Source organism: Oculina patagonica, chromosome 9 (genome assembly GCF_052425735.1).
Source record: "Oculina patagonica isolate OP01 chromosome 9, crgOcupat, whole genome shotgun sequence".
Lineage (NCBI taxonomy): Eukaryota > Metazoa > Cnidaria > Anthozoa > Scleractinia > Oculinidae > Oculina > Oculina patagonica.
Genome location: NC_135766.1, coordinates 24,113,659 through 24,139,250, shown reverse-complemented (window position 1 = coordinate 24,139,250; position 25,592 = coordinate 24,113,659). Strand labels below are relative to the sequence as shown.

The 25,592-nt window shown below is 39.1% G+C and overlaps 4 protein-coding genes across 6 annotated transcripts; 2 read left to right on the top strand and 2 right to left on the bottom strand.

Annotated features, from left to right (window-relative positions):
- Positions 1–1,435: 1,435 nt before the first annotated feature.
- On the bottom strand, positions 1,436–3,624 carry LOC144666896 (G protein-activated inward rectifier potassium channel 3-like). The gene is made up of 2 exons (XM_078528332.1): positions 3,085–3,624; positions 1,436–2,547 (listed from the first exon to the last, which is right to left on the bottom strand). Exons 1-2 carry the CDS (start codon positions 3,532–3,534, stop codon positions 1,798–1,800), a joined length of 1,200 nt encoding a protein of 399 aa, XP_078384458.1. The 5' UTR covers positions 3,535–3,624; the 3' UTR covers positions 1,436–1,797.
- On the top strand, positions 3,560–25,307 carry LOC144666895 (G protein-activated inward rectifier potassium channel 3-like). The gene is made up of 3 exons (XM_078528331.1): positions 3,560–3,581; positions 23,252–23,721; positions 24,248–25,307. The coding sequence occupies exons 2-3, from the start codon at positions 23,272–23,274 to the stop codon at positions 24,995–24,997; spliced, it is 1,200 nt and encodes a 399-aa protein (XP_078384457.1). The 5' UTR covers positions 3,560–3,581; positions 23,252–23,271; the 3' UTR covers positions 24,998–25,307.
- On the bottom strand, positions 4,981–7,723 carry LOC144665642 (G protein-activated inward rectifier potassium channel 3-like). 2 transcript variants are annotated; one of them, XM_078526907.1, is made up of 2 exons: positions 7,325–7,723; positions 4,981–6,967 (listed from the first exon to the last, which is right to left on the bottom strand). In XM_078526907.1, exon 2 carries the CDS (start codon positions 6,858–6,860, stop codon positions 5,577–5,579), a length of 1,284 nt encoding a protein of 427 aa, XP_078383033.1. In that variant the 5' UTR covers positions 6,861–6,967; positions 7,325–7,723; the 3' UTR covers positions 4,981–5,576. The 2 variants fall into 2 exon arrangements, with proteins under 2 accessions (XP_078383033.1, XP_078383032.1); XM_078526906.1 differs by lacking the exon at positions 7,325–7,723 and having other exon boundaries at positions 4,981–7,088.
- On the top strand, positions 17,078–19,248 carry LOC144666008 (G protein-activated inward rectifier potassium channel 3-like). 2 transcript variants are annotated; one of them, XM_078527345.1, is made up of 2 exons: positions 17,078–17,207; positions 17,566–19,248. In XM_078527345.1, the coding sequence occupies exon 2, from the start codon at positions 17,673–17,675 to the stop codon at positions 18,954–18,956; it is 1,284 nt and encodes a 427-aa protein (XP_078383471.1). In that variant the 5' UTR covers positions 17,078–17,207; positions 17,566–17,672; the 3' UTR covers positions 18,957–19,248. The 2 variants fall into 2 exon arrangements, with proteins under 2 accessions (XP_078383471.1, XP_078383470.1); XM_078527344.1 differs by lacking the exon at positions 17,078–17,207 and having other exon boundaries at positions 17,228–19,248.
- Positions 25,308–25,592: the final 285 nt, after the last annotated feature.

The window sequence follows — 25,592 nt, the reverse complement described above, 5'->3', positions numbered from 1 at the left end:
GAGCCACTTGTTCCTCGTGCCCCAGGCTCAGCCAGCTAAGAGGCACAAGCGGCTCTGGGGACGAGAGTGAGTTAGGTTTTTGTTTTGAGAAGATTTGAGTGCATGGGGGTAATCTCCCCCCTCCCTGGGGTAAATTTACAATGAAAATTCGGAATGCACCCCCCCCCCCTCTGAAGGTAAAGCCTTCTAATGACTTGAATCCACTTGACTTTACACCAAAGGGACAGGAAAGCATGGTGTCCTTGGAAGGGTGTGTGTGGGAGGGGGGGGGGCAGCAACCTCGTCCCTTGGTATGGGCTCTTTTCTCTTCAGAGCGGAAGAGGGTGGGGAACCCCCTCTCCTGCTCTGAAGGGAAAAGAGCCCCGAGGACAAGATTGGGGGACAAGGGGTCTGCTTACCTCCCACTTCCTGTACCTCTTACTCTGCTTCTCGTACCTTTTGCCCAACTTCCCTTCCTCCTGTCCCTTTCCGTAGTGGTTCCCTCCTCTTTGTCTCATCATTTATTTTGCGGATTTTTTTTGGTTCCCACCACCTTGGGAATCCGGCTTCCCAACTTCTCCACCTCCCTTCCCTTTTCTCTCTGGCTCCTATCCTCCTGCCCCCCCCCCTCAACCTTATTACGAGGTAGAGTTTATATGAATATTTGTCTCTTTCTGGAACCAGGTGAACTGTTTGATTTGGGGCGTGTCTGTATTATAAGTGGTGTTGAGTGGTAAATGCGAGACTTTGCGGGACAGCGAGACTGATATCTTTTCTGCGAGCCCGAGACCTTTTTATAGCCTTGCAAAAGAAATCAAGACTCTGAGAAGGCATCAAAGAAAAATTCAAGACGATGAGACCCCTGAAATTTGACTAAAATTCTGCAAGACTCACCTTTTTTTGAAGGACCATTCACCACCCATATTATAGGGGTGTCAGTAAGGAGAGGTTTTACTAAAAAATAGCTGTGGTTAAGGCTTGTTGGTGATGGCCTTTTGTTTGGGAAATTAAAAACCAAAAACGTTTTGATCACAAATGTTCACAAAATGCAGGAAATACACGTTCGTTAAAGATGATTTCCAGTCCGTACTGCGCAGACTCGGGGTTTGTTTACGTTTTTGTTTTGAATTCGTTGAAACGTTACACTTCGGTGACAGCATACATGACGTTTTTTAGTCCGCCATTACAGTTCGTTTCGTTCAAGAAGTTCCGATGAGCTAAAACGTCGGTTTGAAATAGCGTCAAGGTTCTTCTACTCGTTATTATTTGTTCTGCAAGGATATCTGGCGTTAATAATGAAGAAAAAGGTAAGTTTGTCGTGGAATTTTTAGTTTTGCTTGTAAACATTCCCTTCGTGTGGGCTCACATAAACATTGCAGCCGAGATTGCGCAGTAAGGACTGGAATTCATCTTTAAGAAGCTCTAACTTGTGCTTTCATTGGGCTAAATTTAAAGCTGACAAACACCATTAAGCATGTTTAATTATTAAAACAGCTTTTAAACATGATGTTGTGAATGGGGTATTAGTCTTTGTCTTCTTAAACTCATTAATAATTCGTCAAGTAAAAACAAAGAAAATTGTAAAGGTGGTTTGGAAATCTGTTCTTATTAGCATAAGATTTTTACAATTTTATTACTTGGTTTACATATCAGGTTTACTTCCAATTCCGAAATAACATCAAACATTTCAAAGAGTGTCATCAAAATGATATTTTCATACACCTGAAAGTTTGTCAAAAACACACCACTGTGCATTGTATTTTCAACTCTTTACTGATGAAACACTCTCCCTTGTGTTTGATATATAGCTACATAATATTAATGCTGCATCTGATAAAACTCTTTTGGAGAGCATTGTGGTACCTCCACATTAACGATCTCGTTAAACTTTGAAAAATCCACAAAATATTTGCCATTCTCAAGAAACTTTCTGTCGATGACATCCACAAAGTCATAGCCCCATAAGATTTCGTCACTTGTATATGATGTCTTGGGCTGTGTGTTCATTCCTGTGTGTTCGACGATTCCATCCAAAACTGCAACAACTTCAAAGTCTGATTCTCTAAGTTTATCAGGAGACATTTCATAAAAAGGACTTTTTTCATCTATCACATGGATTATCACCATGGGTAACAGAAGAAATAGCTCATTTCTGAAGTCATTGTCTGGATTCCGCCAGTCATAACACACTTTGAGATCCTCCTGATAGAAAGGGATGTCTCTTCCTTCCATGGTTTTCCACTTCCTAAAAAGCTGCATCCGTATCGAAGCGTCAACAATTTGACTCTTCCGAATGTCTCCAACTCGAAACATCAGACACATTTTTCCGTCTCTAGGTGCAATGACTGCATACTCTGAAAACATCACAGTCTTCATGCGTTCTCGAGGCTGTGAAAGCTTAGCAAACGTCAAACCAAGCATAAAAGCATCCAAAATTAATCCAATTAGAGATTGTACTTGCAATATGATTGCAGCCTCTGGACATTTGTTTGTTATTGCTCTGCTTCCATAACCAATGGTTTGCTCGGTTTCGATTGAAAACAGAAATGCAGATACCCAATCGTCAACCTGGAAAAAAATATTATAAATAATATGCTATCATATCATGCAAATAAAGATAGGGTTGAGTTTACTATGACTGAATATCTACATATAACTGTTTAATTAAACATACATTTAGTAGTTTAATTGTTTAATAAAACTTAATGAAAACAATTACAATTATCCTAGTACCATTAGAAAGGATTTTTGGCCAAAAAAAATTCAGAGGAACTTTTTGTCATTTTTGAATAGGTACCTTTTAGGTGTACACAAAGTCGAGTCGTGCCAACAAATTGTTACTCTGGCGTCGTTTAGGAGTTCCTTTCATAATTTTCAACAATTACATGTGAACTGGGCAATTTTTTCTTGGCACAAAATAAAGATATAGTACTGTGACCAGTGCTATATGAGGTGACCCCCCCCCCCCCCCCCCCTGCCCGCATGTGGTTTCATATTACCATACTGAAACACACAACAACGCCCCCTTTCAGAACACACTGCCATGTATTCAGAATATGTCAGTAAAAATTACAGAAAGTAAACCTGTAATTTGTTTTGATTTACCTCCGTGGCACAAACAGAAGGTCCTCGCACTGCAACCAGAAGCCACCACAACAAACCAAACACGACCCACGACAGTACATACGAGCCACAAAATATCAAGATCACCCAAGGCCAGCGAAGGTCGATCATAGTAGTGAAAATATCAGCGAAGTAAAGCTTCGTTTTCCGTGGTACATTCCTAGCTGACACTTTAAGCGATCCGTATTTACTGACTAAACGCCTCTTCCTGGAACGATCGCGAACAGGCCATCGAGTGTGCTGATCGAAGGTTGGTGATTCAGAACATGGCGGCTGAAGGGAAAATGCCGCTTGATTTCCTTGACGCTTTGATGAGCGCATGCTGACCATATTATCCGAAGAGAATGGTTCTATTCTTACAAATGATTCATCTGCATCATTTGCATCACTTGTGTCGGCATCGCGATCAATACTCGAGTTGTCAGATGCCATATTTGACCAATGTTTTTATCCTCTGTGACGGCTGTGACAAAAGAGAGGTCACGCTCTTCTGACTTGTGCCCAGTTTCTCTGCGCGTTACGTTGACCGCATGGCTAAGCCTGGGTACCAAGTATTAAAGGAGATTTTACCTAATTTTTCCTAAATTTTACTTTTATCACCCTATTTCCTTCTCTCCCCCCGAACCAAGGATTGAACTAGACTGAACTGATACGCCACCATATTAGCCACTATGTGGAAGCGCTGTTTTTAGCCCCTTCGGTTCCTTTCTTCCTTCTCAGCCTTCATTTGGTTTGTCACGCAACGCTTACAGTACTCCCCAGTGGTGAGAACTGCGAGAAGCGTTGCGTTACGACAAATAACGTCTACCGTTATTTTGTAGCCTGTTCCAGACGTTTGGTCAGTTGGGAAGCAGCACGAAAAACGGTGAGCGAAAAATAAGGGAGACCTACGCAGCTCCTCGCCATTTTTTTCTCGCCGTTTCCTGCACTAATCCCATTTTTCGCGCTGCACCCTAACTAACCGAATGCCTCGAACTTAACCAGGCTCGAAAAGCCTATTGTTTTGTTATACCCCCTCTTCGGGTTTAAATGAGCCACGCCTCCTTTTTCAAGCTAGGCCCCACCAGCCAGCCAGACAGGCGTCTGGCAAGGTTCACATCAATCCGAATAAAAGCGTTTCGCGACTTTCTCAAAAAATAACTTTTAATTTATTTCAACTTTTCGGATCAAACTTCTGATCTTACAAATATATTTCTGTACGTGTGAGAAAAATATTTCACTCAAATATAAAGGAGCTCGGTGAAAACCATTTCAGTGAACAGAGCTGAAATATCATTTCGTCTATCCTTATTTTATTCTTGCATAAGTCACAAATTTTCAGTTTCACAGAGCTGTGTTTCGTTTTCGCCTGGTTTTCATACTTGATTTCGATCGTTGCGAACGAGAACGAAAATAACATCGTGTTTATAAAACAGAGAGAGGTTTTTAGATGCACAACATACAAACAAGGCACTTGAATTGACTTGCTTCAGGGATTTAAACTTATCAGTAACATCAAGCTAAACAAAACAATCTTAATTCTTTCTGTTTACCTACAAACTTCGCAACATACCACACTTGGAAACGCGCGTGGATGGAATCGAATATAATTTTCGCGCGCGTAAAATTGGAAGACTTTTGGACACCCGTGAAGCAACTGTGTTCAGCAAATCATTGCGTCCAATAAAAATATTATCTAGAATCTTACATTTTGCATTTCATTGCTCCTTCAAATGATATTCAACAAATATTCTTATCACCAAGCAAAACAATCTTGACGACAAATCATTTTCTAAAAGGCCTCAAAAAGCACCAAGTTATTTTAATCTAGTTATTTTCTCTTAGCGGTCAAAAAGAAAATTGTAGTTGTTTTCATTGCCATCGACTTCGTTCTGTGTTGTGAACTCCCACAAATTACACTATTATTACCAGATCTTTACGAAAGGTCGTACAAAAGGTCGTTTATTAACCTGAAATTTGATGAAGCATACACGGTACTTGACTATACTGATAAGCCAAAGGAAAGATTATCTCTTTATTTGTTTGCGCGAAAACGAAATTCGAAAATGATGATATGAAACGCACGCAAATTTAATAGTCACATACATGTTCGATCTTGATTGCTATGTGAATATTCACACCTTGATAAGTACTTTGGGTTGTTAATTGCCCTGTATAAACAAACAAAAAAAGATCAACGGGTTCAACGCCATGTTATTTTAATTAGCTGAGTCAATTCATCACTGAAAGTTAAAGTTTCTTTTGTGAGTTAGCACATGTGTTTATCAGCGCGCAAATGAAATCAGTGGCCACTTCAACTAACAAATGATAAAAAGAAAAGATTTGAAATGGTACTCTCATTATGAAAATTATCTTAACTGGTCACGCTTATCAAACACGCACTCCTAATTTTGTAAACTCGTAAGCTATTCACATTATCATTCCCAAACACCTTCTTTGTTTTTACTACTGTTTTTAAACCTGACTAAATTACGTTAAACATATGCAATCGTATCGCCATTTGTTTCTTGGTCAAGATTGAAAGTTATGTCAGCTGGTCTTTGTGTTGTAGTGTCTGAGTCGTCGTCGACATCTTCTTGCGTTTCAAGGCTCAGCAGAGAAGATTCAGAGTTCATTTTAAACATTTTCCCCTCGTAATAATCCTTAGCGGAAACCTGGGGGGTGGGAACTGGACGGGTGTCGTCGAAGACTGAAAAATCCACCCTGTACCTCCCCGACTTCCATCTACTCTCATCCGTAGTGCTTACAAACTCGTGACCCCAGAGGATTTCATCCGCAATATAAGACGTTTTGGCTTGAACAAGCATGCTAGTCGCTTCTACCGTCCCTTCAAGGACCACGACAATCTCGAAGTCGCAGTTGAGGACGTCTTTCGGGTGCATTTCGAAGAGGGGGCTATTCTCGTCGATTACGTGAACTATAGTGAGCGGGAGAATGAGAAATAAGGTACTGTCTTCTAACAAGTTTTCTTCGCAAGACCAGTCTATTCCGACGGGCAGTTTTTGTTGATAAAACGGAAGTTCGATCCCTTCTCGAGTTGTTCTTTTTCGAAAGAGGTGCACTCTAACGACAGCTTCTAAAATCTGACTCTTTCGGACGTCACCCACTCGAAACATGAGGCACATTTTGCCGTCACGCACTGCGACAACAGCGTTGCGAGAAAACAGAATGGTTTCCGCGCGATTGCGCGGGCGAGAAAGCTTGGCGAAAATCAAACCCAGCATAAACGCGCCGATAATAAACCCAATAAGCGATTGTGCATTCAGTAGAACAACGGCTTCGGGGCAGCTAGGGGTGATTTGTCGCCCACCGTAGCCAATAGTCGTTTGTGTCTCCAGAGAAAACAGGAACGCGCTTGTAAACGAGTCAACGTTATCGACGCAGACATTATCGCCACGGAAGTATGTTATAAGCCACCAGAAAAATCCGAACCCCAGCCAGCTGCCACAATACATAGAAATGTAGACAAAAGTAATCCATCGCCATTTAGAGTCAATCATTGTCGTAAACAAATCGGAAATATACATGCCATGTTTTTGAGGTACGTGTGACGCGACGACTTTCAACCCCCCATGTTTTCCTACGAGACGGCGTTTCTTGACGTGTTTCGTCGACAGAACTCGCTTCATTCTGCTCTTTTTTCCCCTTGCCGCTCTTGTTTTGCTCTTTCGGGGATGACTGGTCCCATTTGGCTGTTGTATTTTCACTTCTTTTAGCTCGTACTTTTCGCCACCGCCTTCGCCGGAGTCACCGTTCATGTTTGAGTAGTCGGACGATGATGCCTTGGAGTCTGAATATTCGTCTTCGTCCCTCAAGTCCGCCTCTCGTCTTTGCCAGTGCCTTCTCACTTGGTTACTCGACCTGTCTGAGTAAGACGACATCTTTAATAACTGACCGCTTGTTATGTACAAACTAAACGGTGAACGAAAGACGAATCAAATGAAACTCGAAAACTCCGCTTGAAAACACTTGTGACTTCCCGTCAGCTTCGCATAAACATGTGACATCGACAAAGGTCGACAAAACGAGACCTTCGCCTGCTGTGACGATATTTTGGTCAATATTTAAGCCAGTGTTAAAATCCATTTTTAACAGATAATTGTGAAAGTATGCAACTCGATCAAGACTAATATTTTATCAAATCTCTAGAGCAAGTGTGAAAAAAAGCTACCAAAAACCGCGACAAAAACGTGAAACATGGACCATTTTACAGCTATCATACCTGAAAAGTTTTGTTCTTCGTTGTCAGAAGTATACACAACGTTTAATTTTGTTTGTCAATATTCGCTGCAGTTCGTTCATCGCTATGCTCACTTGTTCATTGTGTTATTGTACTTAGGTTTGCCCGTGGGATTTTACTGAATACCGTGATTTATTTGCATTCGCTATAAATTTGTATACATTTGCATGTGGAGTGTTTTTTACCCCAACGTGACCTTTTCACTTTCTGAGACAATGCGTTGTCACGTAGTCTCACCGTATATAAGACACAAGAGAAAAATAAACAGCACCACATAAAAGAACTGCTCGATAGCTCTTATTTTAAAAGTTATGTACTGGAACGTATTGACTCCAATTTTAACACTTTTGGAAGTAAGTGGGTGAGGAAATCGGTCTACACCGTACTTGTATCTGATAAAGTTTCGCCACCTTACAGACCGTAAAACAATTTCACTTTTTCACATGTTCACATTAGTATGAGAACGGACCAGAACGGAAAGTTTGTAATTAGATTTCTATTATTCATTTGCGCGGATAAAATTAGAAACGACGGGATTTTCAAAACTATGAAACTTTCAGATTTAGAAAAAGAAAATGAAGCGTCAGTTTTCCCGCCTTCTTGTAGAAATTAAAAAAGCCAAAAGAAGAGCAAGACGTTTACATGAAAATGTCAGGAAATAAATTGTATTGTTGTTCATATCGTAAGGAATCAGTAGAAGTGCCTAGTGATTGTACCGTCGATATAGTAAGCGGTTTTATTTAGTAAAACTATTAATAACCACTAGTAATTCGTGAATTTGACAACCTCGTTTACAGGGCTTTTCCTTTGGTAAACTGGAACGCCCGTTCCAAATTACCAAGGAAAAAGCCCTGGGAACGAGGTTGTGAATTTGACTCATAGTCTTGAGTCACTGGCTATTAGTACTTTTACTTAGCTTACAATATTTAACAGTACAATAACAATCATCAGTATTTTTACTGAAGCGCTTAGATCATCAATCCAAAGAGCAAAAGGACGCAAATGTCATATGGCGAAAATGAAAAAATATTGACGGTAATTTTTTTTCAAGAACTTAACTTGATTTAAAAGATTTTAAGTAGGCGCTACCCCATGCAGCAAACTAAGCAATGGCATCATTGCCATACAGTGTTGCAGTTTCCACGACTTATCAGTGTTGTTTTACAAAGCTACACATCCCCGTTTTCGGCGTTACATAACAGTCATCCTCTTCCCCAGGGCCACGCCTAATTTTTTTAAATGACATGACGTAACGGTAAATAATATGATTTTTTTTGATTGGCTGATAAAAACTGCATGCGTAATTGGGTAAAAAACGAAACGCTTCTACGCAATTTTGGTTATACTTCCGGTCATCGAAACAATTGAAGATGAAGCGGAGCGAAAAAAAATGATACCGGAAAAAGACCGAATAACACTGGGAGTTTGTTGGAATAACGTATTCACGAAGCAGACCTTTGTCTATGAACGAATGACAAATACATCACTTGTAAGGTGTAACTCGGTTGTACTTTTTATTGCATTAAAAATATTGCAAACATTTGCACTATCAACTTAGCTTATACAAGATATACACACAAAATGGAGTTCATGAATTACATGAAGATTTTGAAATTCAATGTGATATTTCTTACCGCTGCTCAATAGAATGGTACCTCGTCGATCAGCGGCTTTTTTAGTTCTGAATTTCTGCAATACCTCCGCATGGCCAAAAATAAATTTCACAGTATCATCAACCGTCGGAATGTTATCAGCTGATGATATCCTCGACTCCATGTTTAAACACTATAACAGCGCGACTATAACTCCAATTCCTCTGGATTCTACATGAACTTTTCTATCTGCCGTCAGATAATATTTCGTGTAGAGACGACACAACAAGAACACATCTATCAGCCATGCAATTCAATGAGTTCCAAACGAATCGAATTGTGTAATATAAGTTATCAACGACTTGAATTGCCAAAACCAGCGGGCAAAACACAAGGATAGTCGTTCTACTCAACGACTACAGCAGGCAGGGCGGCTTCCTGTTCCATTTCTTGTTTCTTGATATCCTCCGACAGTTGTAGCAAGGATTGCTGTACAGCTCTTTCGAACGCCAAACTCAAATCTCGTATCTTCTTTCAAAATTCGCTTTCTTCTCGTCTCAGTCAGCCCCAGCCTTCCCCTTTCTTTTACTGAGCAGACACAGACGAACATTTATGCAGTGGACATGCGCTACCGGATGTCGTGGATTTTACGACATCCGGTAGTCAGTGTTACCAGAGCCCTCCGTTTCGCCGACCACGTGACCAAAAGAAACGGAGGCTCTGGAAACGAGAATGCATGACAGTCGTCTCAGGTAATGTATACTGAGCTTTGAGCAGCGTAGAGAGTTATTAGACAAACTTAAGTACTACTGAAATGAAGGCTGTACGCCACAGCACATATTCGTACACAAGCACATATGCTGTTAATCGTGCTTGTGCTTATGTTTCTGCTTATAGCCAGTGAAAACCAGCCTTAAAAGTACTAAATCTAAAACGAGATCTAGAGTTATAAAAGTGAGTAGTTTTGTATTAGGGGTATCAAATGGTCTTTGCGAGCATTTGGGAGCATGCGAGCACAGCGTTTTTCTTTGCGAGCACGAGCATTGACAAAAATTAGCCTTGCGAGCAACGAGCACTTTTCAAAATCCTACCTCCACTAAAAACCGAGCATGCGAGCACTTGTAAAAATGTGCGAGCACGAGCAAACGAGCACCCACTAAAATTTTGCGAGCATTGCGAGCACTGCGACATTTTGAGGGACCATTCTTGACTCCTTGTATTTGGTGTGAATAAGCAAATTATTTTCTATTTTTCAATAGTAAGAGAAAAAGTAGCAGCATTCTGGCGTTTGCCGTTACTTGAACGTGGTGCTTTATCTCTCTATTGACACATGATCCTCACCGTGAGCGCACCAATTTAAGCAACTGGGGAAAAGAAGCCTGAAAAATTTCAAGGCTGCAACGGGAAAACACTTGTTAGGGAATATTAAGCCATCTAACTCTTGTTAATTGATGCCCGGGCCCGGAATTGATGTTTGTTAATTTTTTCATGGTTACGTGAAAAAGATAAGTCTGTACTGGAAGGATGGAGGATATTGCCTTGAAATAAATTTAGCATGGATTTGTGATTATGTTAGTATTCATAGAAGCGTTTGCTTTGTTCTGCGGAAAGCAAGATCGACTGAAAAAAAATTGAGGAAAGGAAATAAATGTAGCAAACACCGGATGTGTTAAGTTGGTAATGGAACCATGCCAAAATGAAAACAAAAACGACCTTAAACAAAAAGTTCGATAAAACGGGAAAAGCACCTGCTAAATGAAGGAACACGTAATAGGGCGAAAGTCACGAACGCTTCAAGACTCGACTAGTTTTTGCGTTTATGTTGTAACACTTTTATTCGCAGCAGGAGCAAATGTTTTATCATTAACGTATCTTCCAAACGAAAGGATGTCATAAGAACGGAAGAGAGTTGTAAACAGGAAGATATTGTAATTACGTATTCAGTGCCAAATTCTCAGAACCACCATTACATTGAGTGTATGGAAATAAATAAAAAGACGAACTGGTATTTTAATTTGTCGGAAGATGTCGCGTAGACCTTTAAAACCATCAATGGATCACTTAAATTAACAAACCACTTCATCAAACTCATCGAAACAAGTCTAAATGTCGGTATTTCTTCAACCCTTCAGTGCGTAAGCTTTTAAGGTTGCTGTGTTAAAAACATTTTCACCCTAAGGGGCTTTCATTCAACTCTCGCCTTAAATTAACCGCCTCCAATATTTTCAGATGATATTGGTATATGTAATCGGCTTGGAGAGAAACACTGTAGGTGCTTTAATTTGCGAACTTTACAAAACTATATAAATATCTTTTATGACTCAACACAGGCTACCATGCGACAGTGTAGGAATTCAACTACTGACTTCGAAAATGTCTTTCCAGAATATAGTGTTTATTTCAATACGTGATAATGTTGTCCATCATTATCATAATTGATAATGGAGTTCCATATTTGTTTTTCCAGAGAAAGCTAAGAATCACGAAATAAAACGTTATCTCACGGTTTCTTGTCATTTAATAGTTTAAAAGAGAGGTTAGGGTAATTTGAATTTCATAGTGTAATATATAAAGCTTTGGGCCATCATTGATGACTACAATCATTGACAAAAGTGTTGACCCATTGTTAATTTACGCCCTTATTTTTTGTTATATGGACCAATTCCATCCTTTTGCCCCACCTTTCCAACCCCCTTCCCCCCAATCAATGTTGTAGTTTGTTTCCAGAAGTCCTTTGCTACCATTTTACAACATTGGATGGGGGGAGAAACAACAGACAGTCATGAAATTTAAAAACTAGTGTTAAATTTGTCATAAAAACCGCAGAGCGAAGTTAATGTGTCAACTACTTTTGTCAAAGATTGTCTGAGGTCTATTTGAGTGAAAAGAAAGGATACCGTTACCTATCTTAGCTCTAACAGGATTTTTTCTAGAAAGCGCGCTAAATGTGTGGCATGAGGGTAGTTTTGATTATTTGAAGTAAAAAATAATGTCTTCAGTTGAAAAACAAAGACAAAACGGGTTCAGATCCCGTGCGTGGTTCTTAGCGCGCTTTCTAGAAAAAATCCTGTTAGAGCTAAGATAGGTAACGGGTGACAGCTAGTCATCAATGATGGCCCAAAGCTTACACAAATTCAAATTACCCTAACCTCTCTTTTAAACTATTAAAAGACAAAAACTGAGATAACGTTTTATTTCGTGATTCTTCAATAACTTTCACTGTAAAAACAAATATGGAACCCCATGATCAATTATGATAATAATAGACAACATTATGACGTATTGAAATTAAGTCTATTCTGGAAAGAGCTTTTCGAAGTCAGTAGTTGAATTCCTACATTGTCACATAGAGTCATAAAAGTTATTTATATATACGAGTTAAATTATTGTTACCCAACTCTGTATATAGTTTTGTAAAGTTCGCAAAAGCACCTACGTTTAATATTTCTACCCAAGCTTATTATCAATATCACATGGAAATATTGTATGTGGTTCAGTAATTTATTTCAAAATTGTTGTTGAATAAAAGCCCCTTAGGGTGAAATCTTTTAAGTAAATAACACAGCAACCTTAAAGCTTACGCTCTGAGGGTTAAAGAAATACTGATATTGCGACTTGTTTGGATAAGCTTGATGAAACAGTTTGTTAATTTAAGAGATTTATTGATGGTTTGAAAGAATAAGGCAACATTTTTAAATACCAATATAACTTTAAAGTTAGCAAAAGCACCTACATTATTTCTCTCCAAGCCGATTACCAATATCATCTGATAACATTGTATGTTGTTAATTAATTTCAAATCTAATGTTGAATACTGAAAAGCCCCTGAGGGTGAACATGTTTAAGTAAATAGCACAGCAACCTTAAAGCTCGCGCTCTGAAATGCTATAGAGGAAGTACTGACATATAGACTTGTTTGGGTTTGGGTTTGATGAAATAGTTTGTTAAGAGATCCATTGATAGTTTAAAAAAAATAGGTAACAATTTTTTGACAAACTTTAATACCAATATGTTTATAGTTTTGTAAACTTCGCAAAAGCACCTAGTTCTCTCTAAGCCGATTACCAATATCATCTGAAAATATTGCAGGTGGTTAATTTATTTCGACAGTTAAAAGGAAAGTCCCTTAGGGTGAAAATATTTAAGTAAATAACACAGCAACCTTACAGCTCGTGCTCTGAAAGGTTATAGCTAGGGAAATACTGATGTTTAGACTTGTTTTGATGAGTTTAATGAAATAGTTTGTTAATTTAAGTGATCCATTGATGGTTTTATAGGACTACGCAACATCTTCCGACAAGTTAAAATGCCAGTTCCTCTCTTTATTAATTTCCATACACTCAATGTATTAAATGGAAGTTCTGAGAATTTGGCATTGAGTACGTAATTACAATACCTTCCTGTTCACAACTCTCTGCTGTTCCTATGGCATCTTTTCGTTTGGAAGATACGTTAATAAGAAAACATTTGTTCCTGCTGCGAACGAAAGTGTTACAACATAGAGGCAAAAAGTCGAGTCTTGAAACGTTCGTGACTTCCGCCCTGTTCCTTCATTTAGCAGGTGCTTTTCCCGTTTTATCGAACTTTTTGTTTAAGAATGTTTTGTTTTCATTTTGGCATGGTTCCATTACCAACTTAACACATCCGGTGTTTGCTACATTTATTTCCTTTCCTCAATTTTTTTTCAGTCGATCTTGCTTTCCGCAGAACAAAGCAAACGCTTCTATGAATACTAACATAATCACAAATCCATGCTAAATTTATTTCAAGGCAATATCCTCCATCCTTCCAGTACAGACTTATCTTTTTCACGTAACCATGAAAAAATTAACAAACATCAATTCCGGGGGGGGGGGGGACTCCCATATGAGAGTGACGGGGATGCTCGTCGTCTCGCTTAGGGGTATAAATTTCGGACTTTGGGTCTCGCTTAGGGTGTTCTGGGGAAAATGCAAGAAAATGACAATATTTTTAGCCGTCAGGGTCTCGTTTAGGGTTACACACGAAGAAATATACCAATATAAGTTTTTTTCTCAGAATTTTGGTATCTTTTAGGGGTCTACAATAGCTTGAGCCACGCACAGATTGGTCTCTTTTTAGGGGTTCTTTTCAAAATTTCCGACGAGCATCCCCGTCCCTTTAATATGGGAGTCCCCCCCCGGGCATCAATTAACAAGAGTTAGATGGCTTAATATTCCCTAACAAGTGTTTTCCCGTTGCAGCCTTGAAATTTTTCAGGCTTCTTTTCCCCAGTTGCTTAAATTGGTGCGCTCACGGTGAGGATCATGTGTCAATAGAGAGATAAAGCACCACGTTCAAGTAACGGCAAACGCCAGAATGCTGCTACTTTTTCTCTAACTATTGAAAAATAGAAAATAATTTGCTTATTCACGCCAAATACAAGGAGTCAAGAATGGTCCCTCAAAATGTCGCAGTGCTCGCAATGCTCGCAAAATTTTAGTGGGTGCTCGTTTGCTCGTGCTCGCACATTTTTACAAGTGCTCGCATGCTCGGTTTTTAGTGGAGGTAGGATTTTGAAAAGTGCTCGTTGCTCGCAAGGCTAATTTTTGTCAATGCTCGTGCTCGCAAAGAAAAACGCTGTGCTCGCATGCTCCCAAATGCTCGCAAAGACCATTTGATACCCCTAATACAAAACTACTCACTTTTATAACTCTAGATCTCGTTTTAGATTTAGTACTTTAAGGCTGGTTTTCACTGGCTATAAGCAGAAACATAAGCACAAGCACGATCAACAGCATATGTGCTTGTGTACGAATATGTGCTGTGGCGTACAGCCTTCATTTCAGTAGTACTTAAGTCTGTCTAATAACTCTCTACGCTGCTCAAAGTTCAGTATACATTACCTGAGACGACTGTCATGCATTCTCGTTTCCAGAGCCTCCGTTTCTTTTGGTCACGTGGTCGGCGAAACGGAGGGCTCTGGTAACACTGAATACCGGATGTCGTAAAATCCACGACATCCGGTAGCGCATGTCCACTGCATAAATGTTCGTCTGTGTCTGCTCAGTAAAAGAAAGGGGAAGGCTGGGGCTCACTGAGACGAGAAGAAAGCGAATTTTGAAAGAAGATACGAGATTTGAGTTTGGCGTTCGAAAGAGCTGTACAGCAATCCTTGCTACAACTGTCGGAGTGTCGGAGGATATCAAGAAACAAGAAATGGAACAGGAAGCCGCCCTGCCTGCTGTAGTCGTTGAGTAGAACGACTATCCTTGTGTTTTGCCCGCTGGTTTTGGCAATTCAAGTCGTTGATAACTTACACCAGGGGGGGGGGGAAGAAACGAGGTCTGGGACCGAGTAGCGATTAGGCATAAATAGATTGTGCTCAGCAACGTTTGAGCAACTTTTAGCGTCTTGAGCAACTTTTTGTAGTACCAGCAACCTAGGGCAACTTTTGCCTTCCTTGGCAACTTTTGAGCAACAAATTGATATAAAACCGATCCAAACCATAAAAGTCGTTTCATTTCGAGGGATTTTTATCTTTTTTTATTTTTTATTTTATTTTTTATCTATTATTGAAATTATGTTGAGTTTAAAGAGCATATTGATTACAACAAAGTATTTCTATTTCTCATATAACAATGGCTTTTTGGACTCTTTTAATGATTGTAAGAATATTTAATGAAAATTTTTAAATGGCAACAAACAAACAAACACGTTTTGAGTATTTATCTAAAACAAAACGACTCTAGAGCAAGCAACTTTTCTAAATTTTGGTGGCAACTTTTTGATATTTGAGCAACTTTAGAGCAACTTTAAGGTATATTGTGAAGCAACTTTTCCTGAATTTACTAGCACAATCTATTCATGCCTAGTAGCGATGCTCTCACAACTTGCAAAGCGATCAATTCACGATGTAGTCAGCGGTTTTTGGACGATGATGCAACAGGCAATCTTCTCCCGCGAAATGGAAGCTGCTATGTCGTGGAATCACTTATTATAAAGGGGTTCAATTCTCTTACCTAATTACGCATGCAGTTTTTATCAGCCAATCAAAAAAAATCATATTATTTACCGTTACGTCATGTCATTTAAAAAAATTACGCGTGGCCCTGGGGAAGAGGATGACTGTTATGTAACGCCGAAAACGGGGATGTGTAGCTTTGTAAAACAACACTGATAAGTCGTGGAAACTGCAACACTGTATGGCAATGATGCCATTGCTTAGTTTGCTGCATGGGGTAGCGCCTACTTAAAATCTTTTAAATCAAGTTAAGTTCTTTAAAAAAAATTACCGTCATTATTTTTTCATTTTCGCCATATGACATTTGCGTCCTTTTGCTCTTTGGATTGATGATCTAAGCGCTTCAGTAAAAATACTGATGATTGTTATTGTACTGTTAAATATTGTAAGCTAAGTAAAAGTACTAATAACCTCGTTCCCAGGGCTTTTTCCTTGGTAATTTGGAACGGGCGTTCCAGATTACCAAAGGAAAAGCCCTGTAAACGAGGTTGTCAAATTCACGAATTACTAGTGGTTATTAATAGTTTTACTAAATAAAACCGCTTACTATATCGACGGTACAATCACTAGGCACTTCTACTGATTGCTTACGATATGAACAACAATACAATTTATTTCCTGACATTTTCATGTAAACGTCTTGCTCTTCTTTTGGCTTTTTTATTTTCTACAAGAAGGCGGGAAAACTGACGCTTCATTTTCTTTTTCTAAATCTGAAAGTTTCATAGTTTTGAAAATCCCGTCGTTTCTAATTTTATCCGCGCAAATGAATAATAGAAATCTAATTACAAACTTTCCGTTCTGGTCCGTTCTCATACTAATGTGAACATGTGAAAAAGTGAAATTGTTTTACGGTCTGTAAGGTGGCGAAACTTTATCAGATACAAGTACGGTGTAGACCGATTTCCTCACCCACTTACTTCCAAAAGTGTTAAAATTGGAGTCAGTACGTTCCAGTACATAACTTTTAAAATAAGAGCTATCGAGCAGTTCTTTTATGTGGTGCTGTTTATTTTTCTCTTGTGTCTTATATACGGTGAGACTACGTGACAACGCATTGTCTCAGAAAGTGAATAGGTCACGTTGGGGTAAAAAACACTCCACATGCAAATGTATACAAATTTATAGAGAATGCAAATAAATCACGGTATTCAGTAAAATCCCACGGGCAAACCTAAGTACAATAACACAATGAACAAGTGAGCATAGCGATGAACGAACTGCAGCGAATATTGACAAACAAAATTAAACGTTGTGTATACTTCTGACAACGAAGAACAAAACTTTTCAGGTATGATAGCTGTAAAATGGTCCATGTTTCACGTTTTTGTCGCGGTTTTTGGTAGCTTTTTTTCACACTTGCTCTAGAGATTTGATAAAATATTAGTCTTGATCGAGTTGCATACTTTCACAATTATCTGTTAAAAATAGGATTTTAACACTGGCTTAAATATTGACCAAAATATCGTCACAGCAGGCGAAGGTCTCGTTTTGTCGACCTTTGTCGATGTCACATGTTTATGCCAAGCTGACGGGAAGTCACAAGTGTTTTCAAGCGGAGTTTTCGAGTTTCATTTGATTCGTCTTTCGTTCACCGTTTAGTTTGTACATAACAAGCGGTCAGTTATTAAAGATGTCGTCTTACTCAGACAGGTCGAGTAACCAAGTGAGAAGACACTGGCAAAGACGAGAGGCGGGCCTGAGGGACGAAGACGAATATTCAGACTCTGGGGCATCATCGTCCGACTACTCAAACATGAACGGCGACTCCGGCGAAGGCGGTGGCGAAAAGTACGAGCTAAAAGAAGTGAAAATACAACAGCCAAATGGGACCAGTCATCCCCGAAAGAACAAAACAAGAGCGGCAAGGGGAAAAAAGAGCAGAATGAAGCGAGTTCTGTCGACGAAACACGTCAAGAAACGCCGCCTCGTAGGAAAACATGGGGGGTTGAAAGTCGTCGCGTCACACGTACCGCAGAAACATGGCATGTACATTTCCGATTTGTTTACGACAATGATTGACTCTAAATGGCGATGGATTACTTTTGTCTACATTACTATGTATTGTGGCAGCTGGCTGGGCTTTGGATTTTTCTGGTGGCTTATAACATACTTCCGTGGCGATAATGTCTGTGTCGATAACGTTGACTCGTTTACAAGCGCGTTCCTGTTTTCTCTGGAGACACAAACGACTATTGGCTACGGTGGGCGACAAATCACCCCTAGCTGCCCCGAAGCCGTCGTTCTACTCAATGTACAATCGCTTATTGGGTTTATAATCGGCGCGTTTATGCTGGGTTTGATTTTCGCCAAGCTTTCTCGCCCGCGCAATCGCGCGGAAACCATTCTTTTTTCTCGCAACGCTGTTGTCGCAGTGCGTGACGGCAAAATGTGCCTCATGTTTCGAGTGGGTGACGTCCGAAAGAGTCAGATTTTAGAAGCTGTCGTTAGAGTGCACCTCTTTCGAAAAAGAACAACTCGAGAAGGGATCGAACTTCCGTTTTATCAACAAAAACTGCCCGTCGGAATAGACTGGTCTTGCGAAGAAAACTTGCTAGAAGACAGTACTTTATTTCTGATTCTACCGCTTACAATAGTTCACGTAATCGACGAGAATAGCCCCCTCTTCGAAATGCACCCAAAAGATGTTCTCAACTGCGATTTCGAGATTGTCGTGGTCCTTGAAGGAACGGTAGAAGCGACTAGCATGCTTGTTCAAGCCAAAACGTCTTATATTGCGGATGAAATCCTCTGGGGTCACGAGTTTGTAAGCACTACGGATGAGAGTAGATGGAAGTCGGGCAGGTACAGGGTGGATTTTTCAGTCTTCGACGACACCCGTCCAGTTCCCACCCCCCAGGTTTCCGCTAAGGATTATTACGAGGGGAAAATGTTTAAAATGAACTCTGAATCTTCTCTGCTGAGCCTTGAAACGCAAGAAGATGTCGACGACGACTCAGACACTACAACACAAAGACCCGCTGACATAACTTTAAATCTTGACCAAGAAACAAATGGCGATACGATTGCATATGTTTAACGTAATTTAGTCAGGTTGGAAGTAGAAAATAGAAAGGTGTTCAGGAATGATTATGTGAATAGCTTGGGTACGAGTTTACAAAATTAGGAGTGCCTGTTTGATAAGCGTGACCATACATTAAGATAATTTTCATAATGAGAGTACCATTTCAAATCTTTTCTTTTTATCATTTGTTAGTTGAAGTGGCCACTGATTTCATTTGCGCGCTGATAAACACATGTGCTAACTCACAAAAGAAACTTTAACTTTCAGTGATGAATTGACTCAGCTAATTAAAATAACATGGCGTTGATCCCGTTGATCTTTTTGTGTTTGCTTATACAGGGCAATTAACAACCCAAAGTACTTATCAAGGTGTGAATATTCACATAGCAATCAAGATCGAACATGTATGTGACTATTAAATTTGCGTGCGTTTCATATCATCATTTTCGAATTTCGTTTTCGCGCAAACAAATAAAGAGATAATCTTTCCTTTGGCTTATCAGGAATAGTCAAGTACCGTATGCTTCATCAAATTTCAGATTAATAAACGACCTTTTGTACGACCTTTGTAAAGATCTGGTAATTTAGTATAATTCGTGGGAGTCCCGACGTTACTAATCGAACCAAATCGAACGTTCGATTAATCGAACTTACTCGATTTATTAAGTTCGGTAATCGAACAGAATCGAACTCTCACAAAAAATTTTGAGTAATCGAACTAAATCGAACGTTCGATTAAGTTCGATTAGGCTCGATTAAGTTCGACTGGGTTCGATTTGAAAATCATGGAAAATGGATGAAAATTTTGCCTTAAACACAAACAGTTTTTAGCACCGAGGCCGAGCGGAGGATATCTACGTGACAGATATATCTGGATATTATATTGGCAATGACGGAGCCGACAGGAAATAAATTGAATTGACGCAGGTGGTCTTCAGGAGCCCGATTTTGTACAACCAAATAAACAAAAGATGGACAACAAAAATCAGCAACTTTCACTTTATTTTTATTTCTCGGCCGAATTGATATTGATCATTATATTGTTTTTTCTAGCCACCTCTGTAGATGTGAACATGTTTAAGTTCATTGAAGGATTTTTTGCATGTGTTAAGCTGTTGAGCGACCTTTTATGTGCTGAAATCGCTGAATTTTTTTTAGAGATTGCCATACTGTTAACGACTCTGTTGCTAATTTTAATTGCTTTCCTTGCAAATATGGCGGTTTCATTTATCGCACGTTATCTAGATCTCATAATCTTAAGTAACGAATTCCGCTTTCAAGGACGGGTTTTTTGCAGTTAGGTTAACTTATGTCAAATAACTTGAAAACAGTTTTTTAGCATTGTTTCAGTTTATAATATTTTGCTTGGGTTATAGTGTGCGCAGCTGACGGTTTTGTTGGGGAGCGAGTGAGCGGCAAGGTCGCTAGAAACAATCGGCAAAGTGAAAGAAGGCGAGTCTTCGCAGTAATCTCCCACGCGTGCTTTCCGACGAAATCGCCAGCTACGCAGACTACTTGGGACTCCATAGGTTGATAACATGAAATAGAACTAGAGTGAAGGAGGATTTATTTTCTATTGTCTGTTGAACTTTGCGTTTCGGGTTTTTTTGCCGAAAGTCCATAAATAAAAAATTTATTCATTTATTACTGTTACTTAGACAGACTGTTCAATTATCTGGTTGTATGAGGGTGAATTTAAGATTTGTCTTTTGTGTTCGATTAAGTTCGATTTGGTTCGATTAGTTCGGAAATCGAACGGAATCGAACTCTCTCACACAAAGTTTTGGGTTCGATTCTGTTCGATTATCGAACTAATCGAACCGAATCGTTCGATTAAGTTCGATTCAGTTCGATCAAGTTCGATTACCGAACTGTTCGATTAGTAACGTCGGGGGGAGTTCACAACACAGAACGAAGTCAATGGCAATGGTTTTCAGTAAGCGTAAAACAACTGCAATTTTCTTTTTGACCGCTAAGAGAAAATAGCAAGATTAAAATAACTTTGCGCTTTTTGAGGCTTTTAGAAAACGATTTGTCGTCAAGATTGTTTTGCTTGGTGATAAGAATATTTGTTGAATATCATCTGAAGGAGCAATGAGATGAATAGTGGAAGATTCTAGATAATTTTATTGGACGCAATTATATGCTGAGCACAGTTGCTTCATGGATGTCCAAAAGTCTTCTTATTTTACGCGCGCGAAAGTTTAATACACTTGATTTCATCCACGCGCGTTTCCAAGTAGGCTTTTATAGATTGTGCTAGCATAATTTTTGGCATAATTGGAGCTAAAAAGAATAATTTGTGAAACGAGCACTGCCACGGCATAATTAGCAATTTTTAGCACTTTTTGGAGCATAAATTCATAAAATGTAGTAAATATGGTGTACTTTCTACAGAAATAAATGAAATTTAGGTAGTTTGTTCTTGCAATGCGTGTTTTAGCTATACAATTGTGATTGTTAAGTCGTTGGAGGCATTTTACAAACGGTTTAGAGATGCGAGCAGCTAATTTGGACAGCTGACGGCCGTGATAAACTGCCATAAACACAAATAAATTTACAACAACAGTTTATTTAAAAAACATCATAATTTGGTGTCGTTATTGCGCACCTCTATGTATAGAATCTACGTCATTTTGTGAGCATAATTTCGGAAATCAGAAGCATAATTTGGGAATTCTGGCATAATTTTTGCATAATTTGGCAAAATTTTGAGCACTGCTAGTAGCATAATATGCCACTTTTAGGAGCACAATCTATAAAAGCCTATTTCCTTTTCCTGTGTAGGTAAACAGAAAGAATTAGGATTGTTTTGTTTAGCTTGATGTTTCTGATTAAGTTAATCCTTAAAATCGAGTCGATTCTAGTACTTTTCTAGTACGATTCTAGTACTTGTGCATCGATCTAAAAACCTCTCTCTGTGTTGTAAAACACGATGTTTTTTTCGTTCTTAGCAAGTTTGCCCTACGAACGAAACTGAAATGACAAGTGCGAAAACCAGGCGAAAAAAAAAACAGTTCTGTGAAACTGAAAATTTGTGACTTATGCAATAAGAATAAAATAAGGATAGACGAAGTGATATTTAAGCGCTGTTCACCGAAATGGTTTTCAGTGAGCTCCTTTGTATTTGGGGGATTTATTTTTCTTAAACGTACAGAAATATATTTGTAAGATCAGGAGTTTTATCCAAAAAGTTGAAATATATTAAAAGTTATTTTTGGAGAAAGTCGCGAAACGCTTTTTTAATACAGTAAACACCCACATATAAGAACACGTGATTTCGGAGGTCAGGCTGATCGGGTTCTTATTAAATTGGTGCTTAGTGACAAATCAGCCTCAAAGTGTTCTTAAATGTTCTTGAATTTCTATATTAGTAATACTACCCCAAAATGTCCCTAGATGTGAAATTAGCATAAATTAATAAACATTCTTCACAATCAATACTGTATCATTGTAGAAACATCAGTACAGTGCTCAATACAAAAATACAACCACTTGACAGCTGATAGCGTCATGACTGCCATATAAAATCACTTGTTTTTTATGTAATTATGACACCTTTTCTATTTTATAAGAACATGCTGAATTTTTCAGGCTGATCTTGTTCTTATAAAAATGGGGCTTTATTGGCCAAATTTCAGCCTGGTGTTCTTAATCCATTTGTTCTTTTATGCGGGTGTTTACTGTATTCGAATTGATTTGAACCTAACCAGGTACCATACGCCTATTTGTCTAGCTGGTGGGGGCCTTGAAAGAAGAGGCGTGGCTCACTTAAACTCCGAAGATAGTTCGGTTAGTTGGGAAGCTAGCTGGGAAGAAGCGCGAAAGATGGGATTAGCGCAAAGAACGGCAAGGAAAAAAATGTAGAGGGGCTGCCTAGGCCTCCCTTATTTTTCTATTACCGTTTTTCGTGCTGCTCCCCAAATGACCAAACGTCTGGAACAGGCTACAAAATAACGGTAGCCGTCACTTGTCGTAACGCAACGCTTCTCACAGTCCTCGTCACTGGGGAAAACTGTAAGCGATGCGTGACAAACCAAATGAAGGCTGTGGAAGAAGGGGGAAGGGGTTAAAAACAGCGTTTCCACATAGTGGCTAATATGGTGGCGTATCAGTTCAGGCTAGCTCAATCTTTGTTTCGGGGGGGAGAGAAGAAAATAGGGTGATAAAAGTAAAATTTAGGAAAAATTAGGTAAAATCTCCTTTAATACTTGGTACCCAGGCTTAGCCATGCGGTCAACGTAACGCGCAGAGAAACTGGGCACAAGTCAGAAGAGCGTGACCTCTCTTTTGTCACAGCCGTCACAGAGGATAAAAACATTAGTGAAATATGGCATCTGACAACTCGAGTATTGATCGCGATGCCGACACAAGTGATGCAAATGATGCAGATGAATCATTTGTAAGAATAGAACCATTCTCTTCGGATAATATGGTCAGCATGCGCTCATCAAAGCGTCAAGGAAATCAAGCGGCATTTTCCCTTAAGCCGCCATGTTCTGAATCACCAACCTTCGATCAGCACACTCGATGGCCTGTTCGCGATCGTTCCAGGAAGAGGCGTTTAGTCAGTAAATACGGATCACTTAAAGTGTCAGCTAGGAATGTACCACGGAAAACGAAGCTTTACTTCGCTGATATTTTCACTACTATGATCGATCTTCGCTGGCCCTGGGTGATCTTGATATTTTGTGGCTCGTATGTACTGTCGTGGGTCGTGTTTGGTTTGTTGTGGTGGCTTCTGGTTGCAGTGCGAGGGCCTTCTGTTTGTGCCACGGAGGTAAATCAAAACAAATTACAGGTTTACATTCTGTAATTTTTACTGACATATTCTGAATACATGACCGTGTGTTCTGAAAGGGGGCGTTGTTGTGTGTTTCAGTATGGTAATATGAAACCACATGCGGGCAGGGGGGGGTCACCTCATATAGCACTGGTCACAGTACTATATCTTTATTTTGTGCCAAGAAAAAATTGCCCAGTTCACATGTAATCGTTGAAAATTATGAAAGGAACTCCTAAACGACGCCAGAGTAACAATTTGTTGGCACGACTCGACTTTGTGTACACCTAAAAGGTACCTATTCAAAAATGACAAAAAGTTCCTCTGAATTTTTTTTGGCCAAAAATCCTTTCTAATGGTACTAGGATAATTGTAATTGTTTTCATTAAGTTTTATTAAACAATTAAACTACTAAATGTATGTTTAATTAAACAGTTATATGTAGATATTCAGTCATAGTAAACTCAACCCTATCTTTATTTGCATGATATGATAGCATATTATTTATAATATTTTTTTCCAGGTTGACGATTGGGTATCTACATTTCTGTTTTCAATCGAAACCGAGCAAACCATTGGTTATGGAAGCAGAGCAATAACAAACAAATGTCCAGAGGCTGCAATCATATTGCAAGTACAATCTCTAATTGGATTAATTTTGGATGCTTTTATGCTTGGTTTGACGTTTGCTAAGCTTTCACAGCCTCGAGAACGCATGAAGACTGTGATGTTTTCAGAGTATGCAGTCATTGCACCTAGAGACGGAAAAATGTGTCTGATGTTTCGAGTTGGAGACATTCGGAAGAGTCAAATTGTTGACGCTTCGATACGGATGCAGCTTTTTAGGAAGTGGAAAACCATGGAAGGAAGAGACATCCCTTTCTATCAGGAGGATCTCAAAGTGTGTTATGACTGGCGGAATCCAGACAATGACTTCAGAAATGAGCTATTTCTTCTGTTACCCATGGTGATAATCCATGTGATAGATGAAAAAAGTCCTTTTTATGAAATGTCTCCTGATAAACTTAGAGAATCAGACTTTGAAGTTGTTGCAGTTTTGGATGGAATCGTCGAACACACAGGAATGAACACACAGCCCAAGACATCATATACAAGTGACGAAATCTTATGGGGCTATGACTTTGTGGATGTCATCGACAGAAAGTTTCTTGAGAATGGCAAATATTTTGTGGATTTTTCAAAGTTTAACGAGATCGTTAATGTGGAGGTACCACAATGCTCTCCAAAAGAGTTTTATCAGATGCAGCATTAATATTATGTAGCTATATATCAAACACAAGGGAGAGTGTTTCATCAGTAAAGAGTTGAAAATACAATGCACAGTGGTGTGTTTTTGACAAACTTTCAGGTGTTGAAAATATGATGACACTCTTTGAAATGTTTGATGTTATTTCGGAATTGGAAGTAAACCTGATATGTAAACCAAGTAATAAAATTGTAAGAATCTTATGCTAATAAGAACAGATTTCCAAACCACCTTTACAATTTTCTTTGTTTTTACTTGACGAATTATTAATGAGTTTAAGAAGACAAAGACTAATACCCCATTCACAACATCATGTTTAAAAGCTGTTTTAATAATTAAACATGCTTAATGGTGTTTGTCAGCTTTAAATTTAGCCCAATGAAAGCACAAGTTAGAGCTTCTTAAAGATGAATTCCAGTCCTTACTGCGCAATCTCGGCTGCAATGTTTATGTGAGCCCACACGAAGGGAATGTTTACAAGCAAAACTAAAAATTCCACGACAAACTTACCTTTTTCTTCATTATTAACGCCAGATATCCTTGCAGAACAAATAATAACGAGTAGAAGAACCTTGACGCTATTTCAAACCGACGTTTTAGC

Excerpts from the sequence above, each read along its gene's own strand:
- LOC144666895 (XM_078528331.1), top strand. The coding sequence starts at position 23,272 with ATGGCATCTGACAACTCGAGTATTGATCGCGATGCCGACACAAGTGAT. Across the intron at positions 23,722-24,247 it reads CTTCTGTTTGTGCCACGGAG|GTTGACGATTGGGTATCTAC; the intron begins GTAAATCAAAAC and ends ATTTTTTTCCAG.
- LOC144666896 (XM_078528332.1), bottom strand. The coding sequence starts at position 3,534 with ATGGCATCTGACAACTCGAGTATTGATCGCGATGCCGACACAAGTGAT. Across the intron at positions 2,548-3,084 it reads CTTCTGTTTGTGCCACGGAG|GTTGACGATTGGGTATCTGC; the intron begins GTAAATCAAAAC and ends ATTTTTTTCCAG.
- LOC144666008 (XM_078527344.1), top strand. The coding sequence starts at position 17,550 with ATGTCGTCTTACTCAGACAGGTCGAGTAACCAAGTGAGAAGACACTGG.
- LOC144665642 (XM_078526906.1), bottom strand. The coding sequence starts at position 6,983 with ATGTCGTCTTACTCAGACAGGTCGAGTAACCAAGTGAGAAGGCACTGG.